General features: G+C 40.9%; 1 protein-coding gene across 25 annotated transcripts in view; it reads right to left on the minus strand.

The window, feature by feature from the left end:
- Nucleotides 1-20,907, minus strand: part of SEL1L2 (SEL1L2 adaptor subunit of ERAD E3 ubiquitin ligase) — a 166,212-nt gene that overhangs the window by 96,330 nt on the left and 48,975 nt on the right. For all 25 annotated transcript variants that reach the window (XM_054674852.1, XM_054674851.1, XM_063803005.1 and 22 more), the window contains exon 2: nucleotides 15,161-15,216. In XM_054674852.1, the coding sequence (XP_054530827.1) occupies nucleotides 15,161-15,216 (56 nt within the window). The remainder of the gene's footprint in view (nucleotides 1-15,160; nucleotides 15,217-20,907) is intronic.

A 20,907-nucleotide genomic window follows, 5' to 3' on the forward strand; every position in this document is an offset into this window, starting at 1 on the left:
TACTCAACAGTTAAAGACCAAAAGCTTTTCCTTTGAGATAGGAACAAAGCAAGGATACCCACTGTTACTGCTTTCATTCAACATGGTACTGAAAGTCCTAGCCATAGCAATTAGGAAATAAATTTATCTAGGGAAAAGTTATAAGGAAAAAGTTATCCAAATTGGAAAAGAAGAAGTAAAATTATCTGTTCACAGAAGATATAATCTCATATGTAGAAATCCCTAGAGATTCTACACAAAAAAATTGCTACACATAAACAAAGTTTAAACAAAAGTTGCAGAATACAAAATCAATACAAAATAGTTGTGTTTCTATATACTACAAATGAAGAAGCCAATAAGGAAATTGAGAAAACAATTCCATTTAAAATAGCATAAAAAGGAATAAAGTACTTATAAAGAAACTTAGTCAAGAAGACAAAAGACTTGTATTAAAAAAACTATAAAACTTGCTGAAAGAAATTAAAGAAGACACTAACAAATGGAAATGATGCTGGTGGTGGCCCACCTGGAGCAGCCACTGCAGAAATGCCAGCTGCAGCAAGGGAAGCATGCTCAGGGCTGTGTGCTCCGCAGAGCCAGTGGAAGCTGGGAACAGGAGGGAGCCATGACCCATTCCGAGTTGGCCAGGTGGGAGCCCCACCTTCCTGGGCACAGCTGTAGCCGCCCAGTTGCGGCTGCAGACCCAGGCATCCCTGTGCTCTCGGGGCAAGAAACCCTCCCATCCCCCAGGCTTGGAAGTGCCTGCTCCCACTGCCTGGCCTCTCCCAGCACCTGGTACCTGCTGAGATTTTGGAGCAAAATTGAGGTGGAACCTGGGCACTGTTGCAATCCAGCTGGTGTGTGTGCACTTAGGGTGGTGCTGACATGCCAGCCCCCTGCTGCCTCAGCCCCCTCTGGACTTTGGGCACTGACGAGCATGGGAGGGAGGCTGAGGGGGTACTGAGGATGGCTCAATGCAGGCCTGCAGGTGCCACTCCACATGAACAGCCTGGGGACCATGGATGACATGTAGATGGCAGCAGGAGGCAGACAGGCTCCTGGGTGGAAAGGGGCAGGTCCCCATTGAAACCCCACCTTCAAGCCAGGAAGGACCTGAAACCTGGGGGCCAGGATCCATTCCGAGTGGAGTCTGCAGCTGGGAGTGAGAACTTACGGTGCTTTTTTTAGGCTGACCCATGGCCACCCATGGACCAATCAGCATGCACTTCCTCTCTTCTGAGCCCATAAAAACCCCCGGACTCAGCTAGACTCCGGCAGACATCAAGAAGACCTGCCTGCAGGTAGGAGCTACCCACTCCGTATCTCCACTCCACCGAGGGCTACAGAGATGATGGGATGACCTGCCTGCAGATGGGAGCTACCCACTCTGGATCTCATCTCCAGTAAGAGCTGTGTTCATCAGGACCACCTGTCTGCGGAAAGGAGCTACCCACTTTGGGTCTCCTGAAAGCTGTACTGTTGCTCAATGAAGCACCTCTTCACCTTGCTCACCCTCCAATTGTCTGCGTATCTCATTCTTCCTGGATGCAGGACAAGAACTTGGGACTCGCTGAATGGTGGGACTGAAAGAGCTGTAACACAAAAAGGGCTAAAACATGCCCCCCACACTGCAGGCAATGAGAAGAAGAGAAGAGCTGCAGCCCTTTTAGGAGCCTAGACCTAGGGACTCCCTGAGCCAGGGCTGTGACACCCTCTTTGGAGCACTGTGGTTTCTGGCATTTCCAAGCTTCTGGGCACCACTGTATTCCCTTCATCCAGATGCAGGTGCCCACAGCAAAAGCCACTTTGCAGTGCATCTGATCCAGCCACAGGTTTGCATGAAGCTGTTGCCTATGCCAGTGCCTGTAGCCGCCCACTCTGCCACAGCAGCTGGTGTGCCTGGCTGTGCACAGTGACTGGACCCCGTGCTCGGTCATGCACCCCTCGCCACTCCATGCTTGGCTTGCCCTTGGCAGTTGTGGGGTCCAGGCTGGTAGCATGAGCCAAGTGCAGCCTGCCAGGCCAAGTGGCCAGAATGAGCACAGCAGGTCTGAGCAAAACTTGGGCAAAGGTGCCACCAGCCACAGAGGCTTCCAGCTGGAAAAGTGACACTCCAAGGATCCTGTGACAGAAAGACACCTTGTGTTCATAGATTGGAAGTCTTAATATTGCTAAGATGTCAATACTATCCAATGCGATCTACAGATTTAATGCAATCCCTATAAAAATCCCAATGGCTTTTTTTTTTCAGAAATAGAGATATTTTTTCTAAAATTCAAATGAAATCTCAAGGGACTCTGAATATCCAAAACAATCTTGAAAAAGAAGAATAAAGTTGGAGGTCTTAAATTTCTCAATATCAACACCTATTACAAAATTACAATAGTCAAAAGAGTGTGGCACAAAGATAGACATATAGACCAATGGAATAGAATAGAAAGCCCGGAAATAAAGCTTCTCATATATGATCAAATGATATTAAAGAGTGCCAAGACCATTCAGTGGAGAAAGACAGTCTTTTTAACAAAACGTGCTGGGAAAACTGGATAGCCACGTGCAAAAGGATGAAATTGGACCTTAACTTATTTCATATACAAAAGTTAACTCAAAATGTATCAAAGACCTAAATACAAGACACAAAACTATAAAATACTTAGAAGAAAACATAGGAGAAAATTTTCATGACATTGGATTTGGTAATGATTTCTTGGCTATTGTTACTGAAACATCAGGGGTTTGGTCTAGGCCCTCCTGCATGCCACACAGAAAGCCAATGCACAGAAAACCAGTGATTGAGACAACTAGTATTGCCAAGGAAGAAGGCTTTAATGAGGATCAATCTCAAATCCATCTCCCTGACCAACTGAAACCGAGGGTTTATATAGCAGAGAAGAAATGAACAGAACTCAGATAAAACAAATATAAGTTTCAAGCTTTAAGACCAGAAGGGTCAATTTCTATGTTTATCCAAAAAACTATCTATGGAACTATTGGGTCAGTTTTAGTATAACACCAAAAGCCCAGGCAACAAAAATAAAAATTGATAAATTAGATACATCAAAATTTAAAACTCCTGTGTATGAAACAATACTATCCACAGAGTGAAAAGACAACCCACAGACTGGGAGAAAATATTTGCAAATTAGATAAGAAGTTAATATCCAGAATATATTTTAAAACTTCTACAACTCGCCAAATAATAAACTCAATTAAAAAATGAGCAAATGAATTGAATAGACATTTTTCCAAAGAAGATATGCAAATGGACATTAAGCCCATGGAAATATGCTCTGCATCACCAATTATTAGGAAAACAAAAATGAAAACCTCAATGAGCTACCACCTTACACCCTATTCGAATGGCTACTATAAAAACAAAACAACAGGCCGGGCACGGTGGCTCACCCCTGTAATCCCAGCACTTTGGGAGGCGGAGGCAGGCGGATCACGAGGTCAGGAGATCGAGACCATCCTGGCTAACACTGTGAAACCCCATCTGTACTAAAAATACAAAAAATTAGCCGGGCGTGGTGGCAGGTGACTGTAGTCCCAGCTACCGGGAGGCTGAGTCAGGAGAATGGCATGAACCCAGGAGGCGGAGCTTGCAGTGAGCCAAGATCGTACCACTGCACTCCAGCCTGGGCAACAGAGCGAGACTCTGTCTCAAAACAAAAAACAAAAAACAAACGACAACAACAACAAAAAACCAAACAAAAAAAAAAAAACAAGTGCTGGAGACATTAGAACACTTGTGGACTATTGGTGGGCATGTAAAATGGTGCAGCCACTGTGGAAAACAAATGATGATCAGACAACAAATTAAAAATGGAATTACTTTATAATCCAGTATTTCCACTTTTGAGTATGTGCCCAAAAGAATTGAAACAGGGTACTGAAGAGGTATTCATATGCCCATGTTAATAGCAGCATTATTTGCAATAGCCAAAATGTGTAAGCAATCAGCATTCATTAATGAATGAATGAATGAACTATGATTACATATTTCAGCTTTAAAAAGGAAGGAAATTCTGATACATGTATAGATTTTGAGGAGATTATGCCAAGTGAAATAAGTCAACTATTAAAAGAAAAATACTGTATGAACACTTAGATGAGGTACCTAAAGTAGTCAAATTCAGGGAGACAGAAAGTAGAATGTTGATTGCCAGGGGCTGGGGTGAGAGGGGAATGGAGAGGGTTTTGTTTTTTTTAACGGATATAGAGTTTCGGTTTTACAAGATGGAGAGTCCTGGAGATTAGTAGCACAACAGTGTGAATGTAATTAGCACTACTGAGCTGTACATTTAAAAATTGTTAAAATGCTAAATTTTATGTTATGTATATTTGACCACAATTTTTTAAAGCCTAATTTCTGAAACAGCTTTGTTCCCACAGGCTTTGGAAAAGATCCTGTGGTCCTGGGGTGATGAGGTATCAACTTTCAGCCAAGTAATAAGGGAAATGAGCATGTGAGGGGAACAATGAGCAGTAAAAAGGGCAAATCGATTTGAGGTCCTGGTGGGATTGAAGCATTTATGGAACAACCTGGAAAGATATCAGTGGCCATCAGAGACTTGGATACCTGAAATTTTCATCTGGAACAGGCACAGTTTAGATTATGACCATGGGAGTGTTAAGGAGGATGGGACTATTGGAAGCAAGAAGATGTAAGTAATGAAACTGAGCTGCTACGATTCATGAATACTGAAATCTCCAATGTAGACAGGAGCTCTCTGCTCCTGGGAGAGAAAGACCACGAGCTACATTTCTATCTTCATCTCTTACTACTTTCCCAATGAGAATGTGGCAATAGGGAGGGAGAAGGATACCTACCACCCTATCCTGAACCAATATAAGTGGACTGTGTTAGAAAATGCTTGAAAGGGTTACAGGGGAAGAAGTCGTCAGGAGACAACTAGGTTTCAGTTAAGATGAAGGGAAAGGAAACATTTGGAGAAGTACGACCCTGAAGTTAGGTGATTAGAAAGAAAATACTGATTAGAGGCCGGGCGCGGTGGCTCACACCTGTAATCTCAGCACTTTGGGAGGCCGAGGCGTGCGGATCACAAGGTCAGGAGATCGAGACCATCCTGGCTAACACGGTGAAACCCCATCTCTACTAAAAATACAAAAAAATTAGCCGGGTGTGGTGGCGGGCGCCTATAGTCCCAGCTACTCGGGAGGCTGAGGCAGGAGAATGGCGTGAATCTGGGAGGCGGAGCTTGCAGTGAGCCGAGATAGCGCCACTGCACTCCAGCCTGGGCGACAGAGCGAGACTCCGTCTCAAAAAAAAAAAAAAAAAAAAAAAAAAAAAAAAAAAGAAAGAAAGAAAGAAAGAAAGAAAATACTGATTAGAAAGAAAATACAGTGTATTTGCTCACTCCTGTAATCCCAGCACTTTGGGAGGCCGAGGCAGATGGATCACGAGGTCAGGAGATCGAAACACAGTGAAACCCTGTCTCTACTAAAAATACAAAAAATTAGCTGGGCATGGTGTCACGCGCCTACAGTCCCAGCCTGGGGAGGCTGAGGCAGGAGAATCTCTTGAATCCGGGAGGTGGAGGTTGCAGTGAGCCGAGATCATGCCACTGCACTCCAGCCTGGGTGACTAGAGTTAGACTCTGTCTCAAAAAAAAAAAAAAGAAAAAAAGAAAAAAAGAAAGAAAATAAACATCTCAGGGATGGAGAATCCATACATTTTATAGCCAAGTCTTGAATATATGGTAGTAGGTGTATTTAATTACACCTGTAAACCTTTACTATATCTACCACATGCAAAGCATCACACTAAAAAAGATGACAACATACTGTCTTGCCTGTCAGAAGCTCACAATCAAGTTTAAGTAATATCAAACAGAGGTTTCACAAAGCAAAAAAACCACATTTAGAACCTTTTGGAAATTCCAAATTCCAGTAACTGTGTAGGGTACATTGCAAGCATTGTGTTGCATGAATGAATATATTGATAATTTGTAATACTAAGATCTCTTAAATCAGAATGGGCTTTTTTATTCTAATATGCAAAATGGAGGATAATAATTAACCATTTAAATAACCAATTAACATCCTTCACAAAGATGTTAGGAGGAATAAATGGTATATATGAAGGGTTTTTATAAAGTTTGTTATATAACTGTAAGGATATGATATTGAATATAAATTCTGAATATAATAACATAAGGTTTCTAAATTTTATACTAAATGCCCAATATGACAATGTAAGTGAAATCTTGAGGCTATCTTTACTACCAGGTTCCTTTCTCAGGAAACAGCCCCTCAGGCTGCTCAGATAGTATCAAAGAATTAAAACTTACCAGAACTGAAATATCCTATTTATTAGTCAAATTAATGATCTATTGGACAAAGATGTTAATCTCAAAACAAAAAGATTGTGTCTGTTAAACTGAAGAAGAGATGGAACTGAACACTCTGGTGAAACTGCTGAGTGCTGAGAGCCAGGTGACTTTTTCCTTGTTTTCAGAGCTTTCACTGATGCTCATGGTGGTGATGGCTGTCATGAGACAAACTCATAAAGGGGTCCCCAGAGAAACTCCAACCAACCTGCACACTGGGAGAATGGGGTGGAGCCTCGGGAAGTTCATGCTGGTTTGCAGCGGGGAGGAGCCTGGCCTCTCCTGTTCGGGGATTAGTAACCTGGGATTCAATCTGTGAGCCCACTGGCAGGAAGCACACTCTCTCACTTTGCTGAGAGTCCCTGTTTCCCCCTTTTTTTTTCTCTTTTCACCCAATAAACCCTACCCTTCTCACCTTTCAAAGTGTCTGTGAGCCTAATTTTTCATGGTCATTACAAGGAGCCCATTTTTAGTTGAATTAAGCAGAAAGTCCTATAACAGCTTTGGTGCCCAACATGGGGTTCAAGGAAGGGTGAGTGAAATGGTGACTCAAAACCTCTTGCTGTTGCTTCTGAGCCTTCTGGTCCTATGGCATTCCTCTTCTTATTTCCAGGACAGTAATAGCACCTATCTTTTCTTTTACAATACTGGATATAGGCCACACCCATCCCAATGGCCACAGGCACACTGGGAGGATGGTTAGATGGGGCTGCTCCCTGCTCGCCCTTTTCTACTAGCTGAGGTGCATGGACGTATCTGCTGCATGTGTGCGTGGTGTCCAGTGGCCAAGGGGCCCCATGCAGCTGGCTGGCCTTCCCTTCCATGCACCCATGTAGTCTCCACTCCCCAACCAGGAAGTCCAACTTTGTCCCACTGCAATGCTTCTCTCTGGTGGAGGAACTATTTGCATAAAAATAAGAAGCTCTTCCCCACTGGCATCCTTTTTCTTCTCTACCCTATCAGCAGTTAACTTTTAATTACTTTTTTTTTTCCTTTTGGAAAACATTTTACTGTTTTCCCAACTATCACTGTTTATATTTTCTGTAGAGTTTTAATTGTGACAGAGGATTTGTGAGGCTAGTTTTAAGCTGTAGCCCATCTGGTGTACTTTGCATGTCTTTCCACAGCAAACTTTGCAGCAGGCCTCCATCTTGTTTTATATCCTGGGGGTATGGCCTGTAACCCCACGGCAAAGCTTTGTTTAGCAATCCTGCCTTAGGGAATGAGTCCTTTCTGGTTTGACATCTGCATGTTTTCCTAGCCCTGTCTCTTACAGGGCTCCACCTGGTGGCTGAGTTTTCTTCTGCCTGTCTTTGTAGCTCTGTATGTGTTGTGTATGTGATGTCTGTAAAAAGACCTCTAGTTAATTTGGCCTAAAGGAAGACAAGCACTTGGATCAAATATTTTTTAAAGAGAAGATAAAAGCTGTGGTAACTTTCAGTTCATGTGACTTTAATCTTTGAGAAATAAAAACAGCCTTAAAGATTATTGGTAAAAAGCAAATGTCATCAAAATATAAATATTCTGGACTAAATGATGCAGGTCACAGGCAAGGCTTGTTAAATGTTTTACGGTTATAAACTGCCTTTTGGGTTTTGAGAACTATTTGACTTGTCTGCTTCACAACTGGTAAGGCCTGAGGACATATGGAACTAACCATGCCCTTAATTAATGCTAGAAGGAATCAAACCTTGGTTGCACCTAGCACACAATTAAAACAACTTACCAGGTTTTATGTTAAAGTTAAAAATTGCTAAAAGTTACCATTATGACATGTAATTGAAACTACTGGAAATAGATTTACATGTGAGGTGTGTAAGAAAAATAAATTTTTTTTTTTTTTTGAGACGGAATCTCACTCTGTCACCCATCCTGGAGTGCAGTGATACGATCTTGGCTCACTGCAAGCTCTGCCTCTGGTTCATGCCATTCTCCTGCCTCAGCCTCCCGAGTAGCTGGGACTACAGGCACCCACCATGCCCGGCTAATTTTTTGTATTTTTAATAGAGACGGGGTTTCACCATGTTAGCCAGGATCGTCTCGATCTCCTGACCTCGTGATCCGTCTGCCTTGGCCTCTCAAATGCTGGGATTACAGGTGTGAGCCACTGCGCCCGGCCTGGTTTTTTTTTTTTTTTTTTTTAAGACATAGTTTCACTGTGTCACCCAGGCTGGAGTGCAGTGGCACAATCTCAGCTCACTGCAACCTCTGCCTCCCAGGTTCAAGTGATTCTCATGCCTCAGCCTCACAAGTAGCTGGGATTACAGGTGCATGCCATCACACCTGGCTAATTTTTGTATTTTTGGTAGAGATGGGGTTTTGCCACATTGGCCAGCCTGGTCTCGAACTCCTGACCTCAAGTGATCTGCCCACCTCTACCTCCAAAAGTGCTGGGATTACAGGTGTGGCTCACACCTGTACCCACCCTAAAATGTGTCTTGAATAAAAGGTTATAAAAAGGCATGAAAATGTAAATTCCTGCCTAGGGTTAAAGAATTGTTTCAAATTAGATAGGATAAAGCTGAAGGTTCAAACAAATGGTGGAAGGATTGTGGAAATTCATCTTGCGGAAGAAGTTCTAGGTGTGAACATATTGACTAGGTTCAAGGGGGGAATTGTGTGGTTTTTCTCTGGGCTGAGCATTGGAATGAAAGCACAACAGGACACTCTTGGGGCACTGATATGCTCTTTGGCAAAATTTGTAAAGGGTTATAAAAGTTTTTTGCTTCTTTAAAATTTCTGACTCATCATTTTGGCAAAATAAATAACTTACGTCAACCTGGAATTCTATTTCATAACATCAAGTGTTTTAAACTGCTAACATATTTAACAGGCTTCCCAAAATCAAACTTCAGTTTCAAAATTGTCTTTCCTGACACCTAGCTTTTGGATACTTCAGAGGGCCCCTGGAGTGCCCAGAAAAGAGAGGTAAACAGGATGATTTGACTTGTTTAGTGACATGGGATTGCCAAACTGATGTTCAATCTTCTTTAGATTATATGTTCATGAATAATGCTAATACATGTTCCAAAATTGTATGGGATTGCTAAAATTTTAATGTCTGAGTATATGCTATCAATGATAATTAAGGTTGTTATGCTAAGTTATTGTAAACCATGGAGATAACCAAACTTCTTTGTCAATTGTGTTTCTAACTGTAACTACCCTAGACATTTTGTTATTCACAGACAATTGTCTTGTCTTAATCCTTTTCAAAATATGATTTATAATAAGCTATATAATTTTGGCAGGAACTCTCAAATACAGGCTTCTAATAACTTTGGATATTTTAACACTGGAATAAAGAAAAATGTACAGGACTCACGAAGAGCTGAATGTTCATGAATATGATGTGAATCAAGAACTAAATGGGCTAAACTCAGAAAGCTGAAGCAATCTTTTTGACTTTTGCTTGGAATGTTGCCAATCCTTTTGTTTTTCAGAGTCAAGGAAACTTATTTTGCACTATTTATGGCCCTTAATAATTGAGTAAGGTATACTCCTGTGAACAAAATTTGGAGCATGTTTGGTCTCTCTGCCAGGTTCCTCTAGAATTCGGAAATTATCTGTGAGTATTTTTAACTTATGGCAATATAGTTATTTGCATCAGAGCAATGAGAATCCATTTTTCTTTTGCAGCAGGATGCAATTGCAGAAAATGGTTGTTTCACCAAGGCTTTGACTGAAAGGATATGATTCCCTTTAAGGAGCCAAGCTCGATTGCAGAGCTGATAAAAGCCCCCTGGAGAAAAAAACTGATCTCATACCCTCATTTATGCAGTCCCTGTACAGGGTTCCTGACCTGTGGTCAGTAAAGAATGTCACTTTCTAACAGGCCCAGGAGTCCCAAGTTTATCTTGGGACCTTAAGAGGATAGGATCACACAACTCACAGGTATTTGAGGGTGGTTGGGCTCAGGATGGTTGGGCTTAGAGTTAAAAGGTCTTATCCGAGATTCCTTGTGGAACAGAGTTCCATCAAATCCAGTCTAAAAGGCCTATATAGAAATAGTTATTCTTGCTGCACTTTATGCAAATAATCAGGCCAAGGATAAGACTAAAATAGGCTGGGTGCGGTGGCTCATGCCTGTAATCCCAGCACTTTGGGAGGTCAAGGCGGGCGGATCACGAGGTCAGGAGATCGAGACCATCCTGGCTAACACGGTGAACCCCGTCTCTACTAAAAATACAAAAAATTAGCCAGGTGTGGTGGCGGGCGCCTGTAGTCCCAGCTACTAGGGAGGCTGAGGCAGGAGAATGGCGTGAACCCAGGAGGCGGAGCTTGCAGTGAGCTGAGCTCGCGCTACTGCACTCCAGCCTGGGTAACAGAGCAAGACTCCGTCTCAAAAAAAAAAAAAAAAAGACTAAAATCTAGCCTATGTAGAAATAGTGATTCTTGCTGTACTTTATGCAAATAATCTGTTTTGCAAACAACTCAGTCCTATCATGATTGTTTTTTAACAAAAATGAGGACTGGAGAGAGAAATTATATTTCAAAACTCATCATACATTTGTCATTAAATTCTAAACTCATTAGTTGTTTTTAAGTTTTTGTTTATATTTTTAGACTACCCCTGCTTGTTCCTGTGAACCAACCAATCAATCAACCAACCAAGCAATCTCCAGCTGCAGCTCAGAAAGAACAAAAGGGATGGGTAATGTAAAAATCTGGATCAATATTCTAGTTCTGAGCAATTATCCTGCAAATCCTGCCAGGTGATGGAAATAAACAGGATGCTTATCACGCAGAGGTTTCCTTTCTGGGAAAGGAAGACCAAGGGAGCTAACCAAAGCCAAGCACCACGCACCCAAATCTTAGCAAGCATAACTACAGCCACCAGTTATTTGGGCATGTCACAAGACATGCTTTTCTCTCCCTTGTTGGAGGAGGATTCAATTCCACACCTTCACCTCAGCATTTGGCTTCTGATAAGGAGTCCATGTACCCCTACCAAGACACATTTTTTTCCCAAACTCAATTCCAAGCTTCAGGTCAAAGCCCTAGGAAAGAAAACTGGATCTAAGGAATCCAGAGGCAGACAACAACAGAGGTTAAAAGACAGTGCAGGTAAGCAGGGCTAATTCCTGCCAATAAAGCCAAGCCTCCCATTTCATGGATAAGGGTCATGCTAGTATCCATGGCATAAATGAGGTCTAGGGAACTCCAAGGCTACTGATAGTAGGTGGGATAGAGACATAGGTGAGAGCAGCTAATTCCTATTATCTAGGCCCTCCCTGCTTCATGGGTGCAAGCTACTTTGGCACCTATGGATGGCACCTGCTAAGGTCACTGGGACTTGATGATTCAAGGACAGAAGAGGGAAAGAGGACACTCTTCCTTCTCTCCTTCACATACCCCAGGTATTGCTAGGAAGAGAAGGGAACCAAGGATGCCTGCTCCCGTCTTTCTAGATGGGTAGCCATTCATCTTCAATCTATACCCCTTTTGAATGCATCCGGAACCCCTGGGACTCCTTTTTTAAAAAGGCCTCCTTGGCTGGGCGCGGTGCCTGACGCCTGTAATCCCAGCACTTTGGGAGGCCAAGGCGGGCAGATCACGAGGTCAAGAGATCAAGACCATCCTGGCCAACATAGTGAAACCCCATCTCTATTAAACATATAAAAATTAGCTGGGTGTGGTGGCGTGTGCCTGTAGTGCCAACTACTCTGGAAGCTGAGGCGGGAGAATCGCTTAAACCTGGGAGGCTTGCAGTGAAAGCCTTCTTTTTTCCTCCTCTTTCCTCTCTTCACTGATAGGTAATTTTGTCTCTGTACTCAGGACACTCCTGTCAGATGCATCCTCCAAACTGGGAAAAGTTAATTTCCCAAACCTTAGACTGGTTGGCTTAGGATTGGGCTCAGGGGAAGGGAACCCAGAAGCTTGATATGCTGGCAAAAGGGTAAAAGTTTTTTTTACGGTCGGGCTTTTGGCCTCCCTCTCCCTGTGCAAACTGGTAAAAGGCCTTGGGATTTTTGATGTGTCCTTACCCATCCCTTTTTTCTCGTTTTGATACGTGTTTTCTAATAACCTGGTTTGTCTCTTCTCACCTTCAGGCTATCAAACTCCAAATGGTCATGCAACTGGAGCTTTGGAGGATGGCCCTTTCTGCGGGGTACCCTTAGCTAGCTAGACCTCTGAGGGAGCTCCAACTGCCATTCCCCCAGAACAGCGCCCCCTGTCAGCAGGAAGCAGTTAAGATCGGTCTTCGTCCTTATCCTTATCCTTATTTTAACAGCAGTTAGATGTACTTGTGCAGAGGGGGGAATGAGACAGCCAGGTGTAAAAGGGTCCCTGGAGAAACTCCAACTGGGCTGCATACTGGGTGAATGAGGTGAATCCTTGGGAAGTTCCTGCCATTTGCAGGGAGGAAGAGTCTGGACTCTCCTATTCCGGGGTTGGTAACCTGGATTTAATTTGTGAGCCCACTGGCAGGAAGTACACTCTCTCGCTTTGCTGAAAGTCCCTGTTTCCCCACCTTTTTTCCTTTTCACCCAATAAACCCTGCCCTTCTCGCCCTTCAAAGTGTCTGCAAGCCTAATTTTTCATGGTCATGTGACAAGGACCCTGTTTTTAGCTGAACTAAGGAGAAAGTCCTACAACAAAAATGGTCCCTCAGCCATACACTTGAGTTGCTCCCTTAGGGGGCCTCAGTTACTTCCCGATGGTATATTACATACCTGGGGGTTTATTACCTCTGTAATCAGGATCATTCTTTAATGTGGAAGGAAATAGCACACAGAACTCCTGAAAAAATTAGATCCTTAACACAAGACAAATTATCTTTAAACATTTTTTTCATGTGTGTATGTGTGTTTTCAAAAAGTTTTTGTCGGGGAATGGAGGAGTAGATGACTTTTTTTTTTGGAAGTTGTAGAGTCGTAAAGCCAGAAAGAGAGAAAAACTATGGAAAGAGCAGCTCCACTTAGGTGAGTGTGTTTTTAAAATTATAATGTAAATGGTAATTATTATGGAAGATAACCAGAATTTGCCAAGCCTACATTGGGGGTAGAGATGGAGAGAGGGTGCTTTCAGCCAAATAGTATCCTGCTCATTGCCAAGGAGTCATGTAACACTATGGTAAGTTCAGTGAGCTGAGGATACTCTATTCTGGTTGTAGGATAGCATGCATATATGGGCACTTTGCAGTAGAGGTGTTTGCAGACTTTGGGCTTTTCACTTCTGCCACCTGTGCTTGGGCCAATGGAATTGAGTGAGATATACAATCTAAAAACAGGCTACCCTGGAACATTTACCCCAATCTTTGACACAAAGGTAGTGTTTTGTTTTGTATTGTGTTTTGTTTTGTTTTACTTTCTAATATTCTGAAATATCTTAGAATAGTTCTTAGTTTTCTTTTGTCCCAGGCTTTACAAGGTTGGAAGGGGCCTATTCCCATCTTTACTCTGGAGGTCTCATCTTCTAATGCTGGGCATTGGGTAGATGCTTATGGGTCTGGGCAGCATCCTTGTTCTCAAGCAGTAAGAGGATTCCAAAGGGCATTTTAGGTGTTATTCAGCAGGCACTGACTTGCAAGATGCCAAGAGCCCACAAGAGAAAGCAAGATGACCTGAAGAAATGGATGTTCCTTCATTCTCCACTTGCCTGAAGACAAACTGAGATTTAGGTGAAGCTCACATCTATTTCTGCTAATAACAATCCCACTGCTAATTATGGGATGTGGTAGTTATAGTGATAAGAGAGGAGTTATATTCAGAGGGGTTTAGAAAAGGTTGCAATGTACAGAGGGGTTTTTAATTTGTATTAATATTTCTCAGTTTACTTCCTCCATTTAGATTTAAGATTTACTCATTAATTCAATAAACATTTATTGAGTGTCTGCTATGTACCAGGCACTGTTCTATTGGCTGGGGATAACAGCAATGAACACCACAAACAAAACCCTTGCTTTCATGGAGTTTGTACTTTAGTGGAGGGAGAGTGACAACAAATATAATAAAATACTGTATGTTGCATGGTGATAATTTTGAGAAGAAAAATACAGCAGGGAAGGGGTATAGAAGAAGGTGTTTGACAGGATTTGCAATTTTAGAGAGTGATTGTAAATTTAGAGAAGGTCCAGGGAAGAACCTTCTGAAAAGATGAAGGTGAAGGAAGGGAGCCCTATGGACATCTGGGTGCAAAGGTATTCCAAGCAGAGAGAACATGAAAGGGGGGCACATGCCTGGGGTTTTTGAGGAACAGCATGGAGTCCAGTGTATACGCAATAAACATCAAGAAGACAGTAGTAGAAGCTGATATCAGAGAAAAAAAAACACGAGGTCAAGACCATAGAGCCTAATAAGCTAGCCATTGTAATGCTTTGGTTTCATTCAGTGTGAGATGGAAAGTCACTTCTTTACCTGACATATTTACAGGAGTAAATCATTGCTGGGTTGAGAATAAACTGAAAATTTGAATCCCCTACTTCCAAAATGTGCAAAGACATCATAAGATTGATAACGTTTAATAAGCATCTGTGACTTTATAAGCCAGGTGGGTCTCTGCTCTTTGTGTCTTAATATTTTGCAAAAGTAATTGCAGTTTTTACCATTGACAGTAATGGCAAAAACCACAATTACTTTTGCACCAATCTAATATTTAGGACCTCAGACAGTCCACAACTTAGAAGACTCAGGCCTGAAGACAGTCTTATCCTCTCACGGTTGACTAAGCAAATGTTTGTTGAATGAATGAAAGAATAATATTGATTGAGAATTAAAAAAAAACAGAGACAATAGTTAATAATTCTGAGTATCCTGAATAAAAATAGTGCCTATAGCCTAAATTTTCTATTAAAAAATGTAAAGATTTAGCAAAATATTTACCTGTGTGGTGACATTTCTTTCCTTTTGTCTTTTATTATGTTCTTCTGCTTTGATAGCTGCAATACACAAAATTTTTTATAAAATTTAAAAGCATTTTCTTTTTAAAATTTCACTAAATACAATTTATTGTTAAAAAAACTTCTAGAAAACTTTTAGAACTCTAAGAATAATGTTGACAATAATTTATAATTTAGAGTTCCTAATAATGTGTTAAAAATAATTCCTTCACTGATAATTTGTAAAGCTAGAACTTGACACCAGAGACAATCTATATACTTTAATCAAGCATTCTGAAATTGAGTTAATAACATGAAAGAGTTCTATAAATCATAGAGCTAATTACAATAGTGGAAAACTTTCTGAGGTAGAAATGTATTTAATTAAATGTATCTATATAAATAAGTGCCATCTATTAATAGAAGCTATTAAAACATAGAAGAGGAAATATAACATTTTATATTTTTATGGACTCATCCATATGTCAGAGAGATACTAAAAATTAATTGAATGATACAAACATCTGAGAAATGTAGACTGATAATTATACCAGGCTTTGAAATTTGAGAAAATAACTTTCAATGAATTTTTAATGAACCAATTTTAATACTTTTTTAATAAAGACTATATATATATCATATAGAATACATGCATAATCATTGGCATATTTATTTTTGCACAGTGCTTGAAATTTCTTCACTTTCTTAGAGAAACAAGTCGGAAAACGTGAGATGACAGGATAACACATCATGATGTTTCAACTTTACTACATTACTAAGATTGACAAATTTTCAATTGCTGTAAACAAACAAATCTGATGCATTGTAAAAATGATCATATGTTTTGGGAAGTAAAAAAATGCAAATATGTGATATATTCACATTTCACAGGCTGAAGAATTTGACCACAAACCAATATGAAATAGTCAAAATTTTGTATTTCCAAAAAGTCAAAAGCTTTTAAGAACAGGTCATAAATTTTCTAATGTTATTTCTGACATAGTATTTATTAATTAATTTATTTATTTCTACTTTTTTTTTTTTTGGACACAGAGTCTCACTCTGTCACCGAAGCTGGATGTAGTGGCACGATATTGGCTCCCTATAACCTCTGCCTCTGTGTTCAAGCAGTTCTCATGCCTCAGCCTCCCAAGTAGCTGGGGTTACAGACATGCACCACTGCCCCCAGCCAATTTTTCTATTTTCAGTGGAGGTGGTGTTTTTGCCATGTTAGCCAGGCTGGTCTTGAACTCCTGACCTCAGGTGATCTGCCTGCCTCAGCCTCCCAAAGTGCTGGGATTACAGGCCTGAGCCGCTGCGCCCAGCCCATTGTATTTATTAATTTGATGTTTTATTATTTCACTTACCAGTGAACTTTAGTACTTGGCAGCAGCCTCACAATTATACATCTGTTGTGTTTACTTTGTAATCTAGACCTTATAGGAACTGGTCCCAGATTGATTCATATTTAGTCCTCTGTCAAATTAGAGAAATAACTGGCAAATTCTAAATAAAAATTAGGCTGGGTATGGCAGCTCACACCTGTAAACCCAACACTTTGGAAGGACAAGGTGGCCGGCTCCCTTGAGCCCAGGAGTTTTGAGACGAGCCTGGGCAACATAGTGAGACCCTGTCTCTACAAAAAATGCAAAAATTAGCCAGCTATGGTGGCATGCACCTGAAATCCAAGCTACTTAGGAGGCTTAGGTGGGAGGATCATTGAGCCCGGGAAATCAAGGCTGCAGTGAGCAGAAATTGCGCCACTGTACTCAAGCCTGGGTGACAGAGCGAGACCCTGTCTTAAATAAATAAATATTCAAAAACTGCCTGGTAAGCAAGGCATTACTAAGGCATACCAAATTCTTTTAAAGACGATACATATCTGATACTATTATATACATTAGGATTGTTCCTTAGGTTCAAGATATGAATAAGTTTTATTAAATATTATTATAAATAAAGCTTTATCCCAAGTTTGTCAAGTGATTATATTGGGACCATGAATACTCAACGTCAGAGGCAATGTAGCCTCATGGTCTACCATCTGGCTTTAAGTCAAACAGGCCTATATTCTAGTCTTGATTTTGTAACTATTTCATTAATTGGTATGATAATTAAATGAGATCATTTATATATTTAGCACAGTACTTAATACACAGTTTTTAATAAATGTTAGGTATATAAAATTATTATTATTATTATATGGAACCTACTTCTTTAAAGGATTTAAGATGCCTTGAGGATATTACATGTGAGTGCAAAAGTACTTGCAGTTTTTGCATTGTTGGAATTTGCCGTTTGATATTGGAATATGCTACTTAAATAAATGTGGTTATGTTACACATCATTTTAATGGGCATTTCTCACCTCATGTTTTTTGCTTATTACTTGCTGTTTATTTTATGTTTATTTTAGACTATGGAATGATGTTAGACAAAAAGCAAACTTGAGCGATTTTCTTATTTGAGTTCAAAATGGGTCGTAAAGCAGCAAAGACAACCTGCCACATCAACAACACATTTGGCCCAGGAACTGCTAACGAACGCACAGTGCAGTGGTGGTTCAAGAAGTTCTGCATAGGAGGTCTGGGCGCGGTGGCTCACGCCTGTAATCCCAGCACTTTGGGAGGCCGAGGTGGTCAGATCACGAGGTCAGGAGATCGAGACCATCCTGGCTAACACACTGAAAGCCCATCTCTACTAAAAATACAAAAAAAAAAAAAAGTTAGCCGGGTGTGGTGGCGGGCGCCTGTAGTCCCAGCTACTTGGGAGCTACCCAGGAGGCAGAGCTTGCAGTGAGCTGAGATCGACCCACTGCACTCCAGCCTGGGCGACAGAGCGAGACTCTGTCTCAAAAAAAAAAAAAAAAAGTTTTGCAAAGGAGACAAGAGCCTTGAAGATGAGGAGCATAGTGGCTGGCCATCGGAAATTGACAACGACCAGTTGAGAGCAGTCATTAAAGCTGATCCTGTTAAAACTACATGGGAAGTTGCCAAAGAACTTAACGTCGACCATTCTATGGTTGTTCGGCATTTGAAGCAAATTGGAAAGGTGAAAAAGCTTGATAAGTGGGTGCCTCATGAGCTGAACGAAGATTTGAAAAATCATCATTTTAAAGTGTCCTCTTTTCGGCCGGGCGCGGTGGCTCACGCCTGTAATCCCAGCACTTTGGGAGGCCGAGGCGGGCGGATCACGAGGTCAGGAGATCGAGACCATCCTAGCTAACACGGTGAAACCCCGTCTCTACTAAAAATAGAAAAAATTAGCCGGGCGTGGTGGCGGGCGCCTGTAGTCCCAGCTACTCGGGAGGCTGAGGCAGGAGAATGGCGTGAACCCAGGAGGCGGAGCTTGCAGTAAGCTGAGATCGGGCCACTGCACTCCAGCCTGGGCGAAAGAGCAAGACTCCGTCTCAAAAAAAAAAAAAAAAAAAAAAAAAGTGTCCTCTTTTCTTAACAACGAACATTTCTCGATTGGATTGTGATGGGCAACGAAAAGTGGATTTTATATGACAACCAGTGATGACCAGCTCAGTGGTTGGACCAGGAAGAAGCTCCAAAGCACTTCCCAAAGCCAAACTTGCACCCAAAAATGGTCATGGTCACTGTTTGGTGGTCTGCTGCCGGTCTCATCCACTACAGCTTTCTGAATCCCAGTGAAACCATGACATCTGAGAAGTATGCTCAGCAAATTGAAGAGATGCACTGAAAACTGCAACGCCTGAGCCAGCATTGGTCAACAGAAAGGGCCCAATTCTTCTCCAGGACAAGGCCTGACCGCTCGTCGTACAACCAAAGCTTCAAAAGTCAAACGAATTAGGCTTTGAAGTTTTGCCTCAACCGCCATATTCACCTGACCTGTCTCCAACCGACTACCACTTCTTCAAACATCTTGACAACTTTTTGCAGGGAAAATGCCTCTACAACCAGCAAGATTCAGAAAATGCTTTCCAAGAGTTTGTCGAATCCTGAAGCATGGATTTTTACACTATGGGAATAAACAAACTTATTTCTCCTTGGCAAAAATGTGTTGATTGCAATGGTTCTTATTTTGATTAACAAAGATGTGTTTGAGCCTAGTTATAATTATTTTAAATTCACAGCCCAAAACCACAATTACTTTTGCACCAACCTAACGCATTAGTAGTTTAAAAGGGACTATGGCATGTAAAGCATAATTAGAGAATTCATGTTACTAGCACTTATTAATGCTTTGCCTGTAATGTGACATCTCTCAATTATAGTATCTTTCAAAGAAAATTCCTTAGCCTAATTATATTTGTGTATTAGAAATCAGACATTGTGACTGATATTATAGTCACATAAAATGTCTAGCAGTTTTTAAACTCCATTATCACAACTAGAAAAAGTAAACTAGAAAAAGCAATGTGATTTGGTAGATTCCCATTATTATATTCCCCAAAGTACACAGAATAAAATTAGAGTTAGTATGTACAGAACGTACAGACACAGAAGTACAAACTGTCATGTGTATTTGAGTGAGAGGAGAAAATTATAGATATTAAATGGAGTGAAGTTTATATTATACACTGGTCCAGAAAATCAAACTGTCAGTGGTCAAAGAGTAACATGAAAATTACAGGGCTAAAAGCAGTCATCGAAAGTAGGATAAGTGTAGATAAAAGAATTAGGGAAATGGAAGGAAGCATAAGCATATAACTGAAGGAATTAACTATTCAGTAGCTTAAAACATAACATGAAGACAACAGCAATTGTTCATTGTTTCCAGCAGAAGATGTGCAAGCCAAAACACTTTTGAAACTTACAACAAGGGTGTTTATTTTCTAAATTTCAGGCTTTTAGATTTTTTACCTAAAGAAAAAGAAGCTTCCATTGGCTACTAGGGAAAACATTCTGTTACAAATAATGTGTCCCATAATACTTTAGAGTAGCTTGTTTTGTACCACTTGAGAAACATTGGTGATTGCTAGAGATCTGCACCACTGTTTTATCACTTCCCCTACAGGATGTTGAAATTCCCACAAATTCAAGCACTCCCTGTAAAAAACCACAATCTACCGGGTGCAGGAAGAAAATATTAGATCTACTTGCCTGAGGCTTTAAAAAATCTCCTTCATTATCTCTATTTTAGGGATATGTTTCATAATGCACATAATAGATCAGTAGTTCATTATCATCATGAATAAATAAATATATATAATAGCGTATACCATCAAAAATGTCTGATGTAGAGTTAGCCTTGGAAGGGGACTAAAGTTTCATTCAGCTCTAGAATTATAGCTCTAACTGTAATTTATTATATGCTAGATTCTTTAGATACTTTATCTTCAATCTCCATAACAACCCACCAAAATAGCAAGCACAGAATATCTGTGTTCTCACCAAGTGAGAATAAGTCACTTGTCCGAGGTCACAGGGCAGAGTGGGATTCAAATGCAGGTCTGACTCCAGAGCTCTTCTTTCTACACCATTGCCACTCCAAACCTTACCAAAGGATTCACAATAGGTTGATTTTAAGTGGCAAATTTCTGTAATGACATCAACTCCATTTTTTAAAAAACAAAAATCTGATTTATGCAGAACATTTTATGGGACATATCAATTTACATAACATGAAACACACCATCCTATGCACACTACAGCTTTGATTTACTCCTCCCCTTCCACTGAGATAGAAGAATTTTGAAGTGGTAGGGAAGAAGCTAGCACTACAGCCTACTGCCTCCAAAAGAATTGTCCATGTGGTTTTTGGGGCATGGAGGGGAAGCCCATCA

The sequence above is a fragment of the Pan troglodytes genome, chromosome 21, assembly GCF_028858775.2.
Source record: "Pan troglodytes isolate AG18354 chromosome 21, NHGRI_mPanTro3-v2.0_pri, whole genome shotgun sequence".
Taxonomy (NCBI): Eukaryota; Metazoa; Chordata; class Mammalia; order Primates; family Hominidae; genus Pan; species Pan troglodytes.